General features: G+C 31.1%; 1 protein-coding gene across 1 annotated transcript; it reads left to right on the top strand.

The window, feature by feature from the left end:
* The first annotated feature begins 2,416 nt into the window (after positions 1-2,416).
* On the top strand, positions 2,417-3,439 carry LOC133876768 (early nodulin-like protein 20). Its single transcript, XM_062315014.1, has 3 exons — positions 2,417-2,594; positions 2,765-3,007; positions 3,315-3,439. Exons 1-3 carry the CDS (start codon positions 2,417-2,419, stop codon positions 3,437-3,439), a joined length of 546 nt encoding a protein of 181 aa, XP_062170998.1.
* The last annotated feature ends 5,335 nt before the right edge of the window (positions 3,440-8,774 follow it).

The following is an 8,774-nucleotide window of genomic DNA, read 5'->3' on the forward strand; positions in this document are numbered from 1 at the left end:
AGACTTTTACTCAAAAAGGAAAGCCTGTTTTACTTTCTCAGGTATAGTTTTTGTTTCTCTAAATATGCAAATTGCTAACAAATAGATATAGACCCCCAATGTGCATTAATGATTGAAAATATATGAGAGCGTGATTAGTCAAGGCTCAAGAAACTAGGCTGAGGTTTAACCATTAAACTTGTTGCATAGCACCTCTATGTCAGTTATGGTTTGACGGCAAATTTGTTGGACCACATTCATGCCTTCCAAAGCACAACTTCCCTTCCTCCCCCCATCAGAAAACTCATGGGCTTTGTTCATGGTTACAGAAATGTTTGTTAAGACCTAAAATAAGCCATAGGCAGGTGAATTCTTGCAAGATATCTCTGCTTTGATGCTACCCACGTGAATCTTTGCATATTGTTATGTTTGCACCTACACTGGTATTGTTTTGACTTTGATGCAGGAGCATTCGTGAGAATAAAAAGGCTTCCAACAGAGCATTCAACACTAATGAAAAAGCTTCCAACAGTATTGACAACTTCAATTAGGCCCCTTTTTATGAATCTTCTCTTGGTCAAATAAAAGTTGGGCTGCCCAACTGTTTATCCGGTCAGGTGAATCTCATAAATGCTTACTCACAACAACCTGCCCGAATTGTATCAAATTCGGGCAAAGAATTTGAGGGGATCCTGATCCACTTTTTTTTCCCACAATTACCCATGGTATCTAAAAATATCCTAATGTGGATGACATCTTTCATATTCCACCTCGCCCAAGTTGGTCCGGACTATAAAATTACACCAAAAATCCTCTACATAAATGACTGCTTAAAATGGGTCAACAATTTTTTTTATCATAAATGTTTGCCCATTTCTTGGGCTCTTCTTCTTCCTGTCTTGGCCTCTTTAATTAATTTGATCTATTGTCTTGTCCTCTTTTGTCAATTGGAAATGCAAGGAGTTTTATTCTCACTATTTTAATCCAATATTGCCCTTAATATTTTTCTGTAAATAAAGGACAGGAAGAATCTTCTATTGCCCATTTTTCCCACATGGATTGATTTGGACACATCAGGAAGAACCCGGGAGCGACAAATGGGGCAAAAGATGTTGACCCAGACAGAAATCCAGAAGATTAACGGGAACCAAAACTATGCTAAATTAGTAAGAAAGGAATAAAAAATGCTCATTCTTATGGTCGAAGCTTGGAATCTGGATGTTGCAGAGAGCAAAAGATCTACAAGTGCAAAATAGCTAGAAAATGAGGAATATAATGGGCTGAGGTAAAACTTGAACAGAGGTGCCCGTGTGTGATAAATAAGTAAGCTCTATTTTAATTTGACTAGTTCTTTTACGATAATAGCGCTTTCCTTGAGTCATTTTACATTCTTGCTTTGCCTGTCAATTATAAAATAGTTTGTTTAAACCTGCCATACATTTAAAAAGCCTACTATAAACTTTGTGTAAGACAGGTTTTACAGTAGATGTGTTGTAGTCATAAGTAAGAAGTAGTTAATGTTTGAAGCACACAATATTTTACAGCAGAGTGAGTTGGAGACTGGTATGTCATGATCTTTTCATGTTGGTGTGCTCCCTAAAATTTGGTGCTCATGCCTCCATGTGATGGAAAAATGAAAATAGAACAACTACTCATAAGGTTGCAACCACATAAGCATGATATGGTAGTTCAGATGGCAAAAACAAATGTTCCTTTGAATTATTATTATTATTTTTTTCCTTTTCCCCAAAATCAAATAGCGGCTATGAATAATTAGCGACGCACCAAAATAGGAATCAAATACTGCATGTTTAGAGGAGCAAATTTGGTAATAACAATAAAATTAGCATCAAATTACGGTCCCTCTTTGCACACTTGTAGCCGTATGAGTGGAAATTCGTATTCGCATGTTGGGTTTGGATCGTATTGAGGCATTGGGTATAAAACTATATAGATTAACCCGAACCTGACCTATTTAATTAAATGGGAAAGAGTCCGCAACTCTAAGCCGTTAATTTCATGTTGGGTTCATGTTAAGTTTACAGGTCGTGTCAAAAATTGTTAGCCTTAAATCTTGCGGGTTGAATTCGGATCGTGTTGAGACATTGGTATAAGACTATACAAGTTAATCCTAATCTGGCCTATTTAATTAAACGGGTCAGACCCTTCAACCTTATCCCGTTAATTTGATGTTGTATTCATGTCAAATTTGTGGATCGTGTTAAAAATTAACAGCCAAAGAATGCACATGATTAGTGTTGGTTTAGTACAGTTCCAACCTCCAGCTACCGCTCATGCTAAAATGCATCAAGTTTTTGTGCCAAGCAAAGGCATTAGATTAGCCTTGGGTTCTCCCCACTCTCCTATACGCATGAGACATGCATGTGCATGTGGTTTTTAAACCTTGTGCCAAAGGGACTAAAATGGAGTGACAAAAATGGAGAATTTCAGGAAAATGGTTTTGTGGTTGATGGTCCTTATGATGGCTACATTTTTGGTGGAGTGCAGAGACTGTGTACTGCACAGGGTTGGAGGAGGAAGATATAGTTGGGCACCAAACATTAACTTCACCGAGTGGTCGAGTCACGAGCAGTTCTATAAGGGTGACTGGCTATGTAAGCTCTCATTTTTTCTTTTCGGATTAGAATTCTCTCAAATTATTTGTCTAAATTTAAGACAATTAGAACAGGTGATTATGAAAAAATAATTTAAAAATATCCTAATCCTAAGTTTTCGTCTCAAAGTTACATCCAAGAATAACTCATAATTTCTTTCAATTTATAAGATTTCGGGTTTGACAAGCACCTCTACAATGTTTTGGAGGTGAACAAGACAAGCTACGAGAATTGCATTGACAAAAACTTCATAGAGAATATTACAAAGGGTGGTCGTGACGTGTTTAATCTCGCGGAGGCAAAGCCGTATTACTTCCTCAGTGGCAAAGGCTACTGTTTTAAGGGAATGAAAGTCGCTGTCTATGTCCGTGATAACATACCGCCACTGGGGGCACCATTTCTAGTCTACAATGGTTTCCCATCGGATACCAGCGGCTGGATGATCCACCTTGTGATGCTTGCAACAGCTTTTCTCTTAAACTACATCTTAATTCAAACTTTCTTTTGAAAAGGTTACAGATTGTATTTTCTAAGAAAGTATGAAACATACTTGAATTCTGACCGGAAATATTTAAGACTACTCTTATCTGAACTCGTCCTATTTTCAATGCAACTCTGTCCCTACTATCACTGTCTCTAACAATCTAACAATGAGGACTGAAGAAGCACATCAAGGATTAGTTCGAATGATAGCTCATGTGGTGTAATACTGAATGATAGCTCATGTGGCGATGAGCGGGCGAGTGTGCCAGCCGAGCATCAGAAACCCATTGGGGATGGACAGTGGAGATTTGATGGGGGAGAGGAAAAGGGTGGTGGTGGTGCGGAGGTGTTGGGATCTATGATGAGAACGTTTCCCAAAAACAAAGAGAGAAAAAGAAAAACAAAACCAGGTCTGTTTTGATATAAAACGGTGTGAAGTCCACGGAAAAAAAAAAAAAAAAAAAAAAACTCTAGTTGTTTGTGTAATAACCCCGACTCAGACTTGAGGGTAAATTAGTCTTTTGCTACTTATAAGAATTGATGGCTGAAAATTTTTATTTTTATTTTTTAAAAATAAAAAGTGATAATAATAATAATAATAATAATAATAATAATAATAATAATTTGTGCTTTATTTAAACTAACATATAACCCGTACGATGCGCGGTAATTTTTTTTATTGTAATTTACATGAAACGTTCTTAAAGAGATTATAAGGTCTTAACTAATTGGCTACCAAAATCTAAATGAAAGTTATAAAGAAAAAAATTATAATCCATCTAAAAAACTTTTTTGAAAAAAATGTTGTCCATCAATTATGTAACAAATAATGACCATTACAAAAGAAAAAGAAAAAAAAAAGAAAAAAAAAGAAAGAAAGAAAAGCTACTTAATAAATAACTGCGTAGACTAAAAGATTGTCATACCTGATATCAAAAATAATGATAGGAAACTCTCCTATCTCATCATTGTTTTCACGAATTGAGTGAAAAAATTTCAATAGAAAAAACAATCAATTTGAATACAAAATAATATTTAAGTTAGAACAGAAAATAAAAATAAAAAACAAAAATTGTATACAGATGGGTAAGAGATAGTTAGGATAAATGCTTAATGTACGTGTCCCTATATTTTTACTCAATAGCATAAACAAAACCCAACCAACAAAACAATCCATCATAAACCATATATAATACCACTTTCTCTCCACTACAAAATACTTTGTTCTATCAAAAATTAATAATAATATTAATATGGTTAATACTCTGTACCAAAAACAATGTAGCTCTCTCGCTCACCATTATTTCCTTGAATTTATTGTCAAATTTACAAAAGAACAGAACCACAAACAATAAAAAGCTAAAAAAAAAAAAAAAAAAAAATGAAAAATACTAATATATATAGAAAATAAGTTCATTTTCCGTATACTTTTTCCGGTTCCAATAAAATTCATAAGTACAGGATAAAGTCCTATCAAATAGAGATTTTTTTTTACGTAAAATAAACTACGTTTAGAACAAAAGTTAAAATAATTTAAAAATTAGTAGAAAAAGGCAAAAAAAAAAAAAAAAAAAAAGTAATTTGAAGAACATAACCATATAAAATAAAGACAAACAAATTGATTATTTACCATTCTCTTAGAACACGACCCCTGCAAACATATTTTTCAAAACCCAATCAAAATTAATATTAATCTAACAAAAAATTAACTGTCTTTTCCATACACTTTTTTTTTTTCCCCAATGAAATTCATAGGTATAAAAAGAATTCCTGTTAAATAGTTATTTTTTCTTTCGATTGTCATTACCATATATAACATAAGAAAAAATACTTATAGTACAGAAGTAATAATTAATATAAAAATAAGGACAAAAAATCTGAAACACAATCACAAAAAATAAATACAAACAAACGGATTATTTACCATTCTCTTTTACGTTCCAATGAAATTTATAGGTATAAAAATAAGTTTTATCACATAGATATGTTTTCTTTCAACCATCTTTCTTTCGATGTAAAATTTACGAAGAAAATAATATATAAATTATAACAAAAAAGGACACTAATAAAAAACAGAAGAACATCACCCGTAAAATAAAATAAATGTCTTTTCTGTGATCTTTTCTAAGTTTCAATGAAAAGAACACGAAAAAATTGAGAAGTAGTGAATAAGAAGAAATAAATAAACAGGCTGTGAATATTGAACAAATGGTAAAGATCTGTAACAGTGTTTTTAGAGAAATGGTCCCTACACTCATTTCTCACAACAACTCCACAACAAGCTAACGTGGCTGGTAATATTTTATTATTTTTTTACAAAAATAAAAGAAAAGAAAAAAATAATAATAATAAAATATTACCAGCCACATCAGTTTGTTGTGGGACTGTTGTGAGAAATGAGTGTAGGGATCATTTCTCGTGTTTTTATGTATGCAATGTTTACTTAAGTGTTTACAAATGGCAGTTATGATACAATTATTTTTTATGGGAACAAAAAAAAAAAAAAAAAAAACTGCTTTTACACAAAAATAGGATATAATTATTTTCTAGGAAAAGGAAACTGCTTTTACACAAAAATAGAACACTTGGCTGCATTTTAAAAGGTCACTTGTCACAATATTATGCAATATTATGAGTGATTCCTCTATTATATATATATATATATGAAACACTACGTTTTAGTTTTAGTTAGTTTGTAGGAAAAATAACTGATGTATAAATGAGTTGGTTACCCATATTTAACACAAAAATAGGGTTCAGTTTTTTTTTTTTTTTTTTTTTTGAGAGAAAAAATAGGGATTTAGTTTTTATTTAGCATGCAAATAGTGATTGAGTTTACTATCACATTTTAACACAAACCTAAACTCACCGTTTAACTTAAAATGAATATTTGGCTGCATTTTAATACGCTACTTGTCACAATATTATGCAATGTACAAAATAGTTTTAACAAAGTTTTGAATTATTCTATTTGAATGCTACATTTAATTTAAGAAACAACATAAAATTTAGGAATAAAGATGAAAATATGTAAACATATATTATAAATTATCTCGTGAAGAAGAAAAAAAAAATTAGGAAAAAAAAATTAAACCACATATGATAATGAAAGAATTCAATGGTGAAGATCAGTATAGAAGTATATAACAATTTAATTTATGAATTACTATATTGATGTAGCAAGAAGTATATATTGGGAACAGATGACAAACGAAGAAAATAAAAATACTCATATAGTATGAAAACAATTGTCTTTTTATTTTTGTATATTCTTTTCTGATTTCAATGAATTCATAGATGCATAGGTATAGGAAGAAGTTATGTCTAGAGTTTTTTTTTTTTCCCAACCATCCTAACATTGAAAAAAAAAACTACTTTTAGAACAGAAATAAAAATAAAATATAAATTATAACAAAAAAAAAAAAAGAACAAAAAATTGTAACAAAATAACATGACCATAAAAAATAAAGACAAAAAAAGGGGAAAAAAAAAGTGATATTACTCAAATAATATTTGCTGTATATATATCTGGTTCCAAGAAGCAAAGAAAAAAAATATGGAGTGCAAGGGTGCTTAACTTTGGCTACATTTTTTGTCACTCTTTCATCTGTTGAGATATATAGAGAGAGATAGAAGCGTTTTGCTTCTCTGTGAATTTGAATTTGCACTAAGATATACGTTCATGGCAAAGACCGTTAGTCGTCCACATAGTTTCGATTTTTTAATTTTAATTTTTGCAGTAAGAGTTTTATGTGTATTTGAACAATATGAGTATTCTCACAACAAAACATAATAAACATATTCACAGAAAAAAAAAAAAAAAAATACTATCTAGAAAACTTACTTCATCAGGGTAAATGGTTGAGAGTTTGATAGGTTGGTGACTTCTTTGAAGTATGAGAAATAGTGGGAAAGAAGAAAGGAATAGACAAACAATGTTTGATCCAGTTTTTTATGAGTCGGCTTTTTGATACGGTCCGTTGCCAATAAATTTGATACGGTTTTTTCTTACTGTTTCGTGATTGAGAGAGGGAGTGGAAAAAGTGTATTTTTTATTTATTTTTTTTTTTTTTTGAGGGTGTAAACGTGGGGATATGGGTTATGTGCAGCAGTTTAGAGTTTAGAGTGGCAAAAATGTAAATTTGACAATATAATTAAGCCACAGTTTCGTGATTTTGAGTGAGTGGCAAAAGTGTAAATTTGATTAGCTTTGATTGTGTGGAAACGTGTATATTGGGTTATGTGCAGTGGCGCATTTTCGTGATTGAGTGGGAGTGGCAAAAGTGTAAATTTGACATATAGATATGATACAGTTATTTTTTAGCAAAAAAACAATGAGTGGCAAAATTGTAAATTTGTCAGATATGATACAGTTATTTTGTTAGGAAAAAAAAAAAAAAACTGAGTGGATATTTACACTTGTCAGTTAAATGAAATGTCACTTGTCTCAATATCATACTTTCCTCTAAATAATGCATAAATAAGTTGGTTACCCATGTTTAACACAAAAGTAGGGTTCAAATTTTTTTTTTAGAGAAAAAATAAGGATTCGATTTTTATTTAGCATGTAAATGAGGATTGAGTTTATTATCACATTTTAACACAAACCTAAACTCACCGTTTAACTTAAAATGAATACTTGGCTGCATTTTAATACGTCACTTGTCACAATATTACGCAATGTTTTGAGTGATTCTCCTATTATATATATATATATATATATATGATAGCCATTACTATTTTGTTTTCATATCTGATTTCTTTACATTTAATAAAATTTTATATCAATTTATATTTTATCTTTTCAGCTAATACTTTTAAAAAAAAAACCCTAATTATCAAACCCTAGCCGTCATTCTCCCTTTCAAAAAGAACAAACCCTACTTATATAAATAAATTAGCATACACCTTATTATTTTTTTTTTTTTCCATTGTTGTACCCGCACGTCCCTGTCTCATATTCGGTTCTCTGCATAGGTATATGCTTGCCTCTTATCTCTTTTCTTTAACTTTCTTGTGCAAACGTACTGGTACACCTTGGTTTAATTCTTCAGTTTTTTTTTTCCTTCCTCTATTAAGGTTTGGTTTGACCATTCGTTTATTTTATTTTATAATATTTTTTTTTTGTTCTCTATTTGTTTTTTTTTTTTTTTTTTTTTTTCCGATGAATTTCTCTATTTGTTCCCTCTATCAGCGTGTTAATAAGGCATTTGGTTGCTACTTTTTCTTTTAGGCTTCTTCTTCTCAAAACGTATGCATTGTGTTTCCATATATATATATATATATATATATTTCTTCTCTTTCCTAACCATGTGATGAAGCATCACTTGTCCTTTTCTCAAACTCTCTCTCTTTCTATGTTAACCACCGTAGGAGATAACTTTGACTTGTCCTTTCATGTCTTCTCCTTTTGGGTAAACATATGGATAGTTTTCTTTTTCTTTTTCTTTTTCTTTCCTTTTTCCCATCACCACCGAGAACCATTGATATAGATACATATATTTTATTATTATTATTATTTTCTTTTTTTCTTTCTCCTTGTCTTGGCCGAACTCAAATTCAGGTATGTTGATTTATGGAATTCTCTCCCTTTTCAATACAACCGGACGCTTTTTTGGAAAAATTATAAATTTTGACTTAATTGGTTTTGTTTCTTTTCATCTACTCACCTGTTGCCATAAATTCTTCCTAGATGGA

The sequence above is a fragment of the Alnus glutinosa genome, chromosome 9, assembly GCF_958979055.1.
Source record: "Alnus glutinosa chromosome 9, dhAlnGlut1.1, whole genome shotgun sequence".
Taxonomy (NCBI): domain Eukaryota; kingdom Viridiplantae; phylum Streptophyta; class Magnoliopsida; order Fagales; family Betulaceae; genus Alnus; species Alnus glutinosa.

What these genes read in the sequence shown, in the direction of transcription:
- LOC133876768 (XM_062315014.1), top strand. Translation starts at nt 2,417, where the DNA reads ATGGAGAATTTCAGGAAAATGGTTTTGTGGTTGATGGTCCTTATGATG. An exon ending in CTATAAGGGTGACTGGCTAT is followed by an intron (nt 2,595 to 2,764) that starts GTAAGCTCTCAT and finishes TCAATTTATAAG; the next exon opens with ATTTCGGGTTTGACAAGCAC. An exon ending in ACCATTTCTAGTCTACAATG is followed by an intron (nt 3,008 to 3,314) that starts GTTTCCCATCGG and finishes ACTGAATGATAG; the next exon opens with CTCATGTGGCGATGAGCGGG.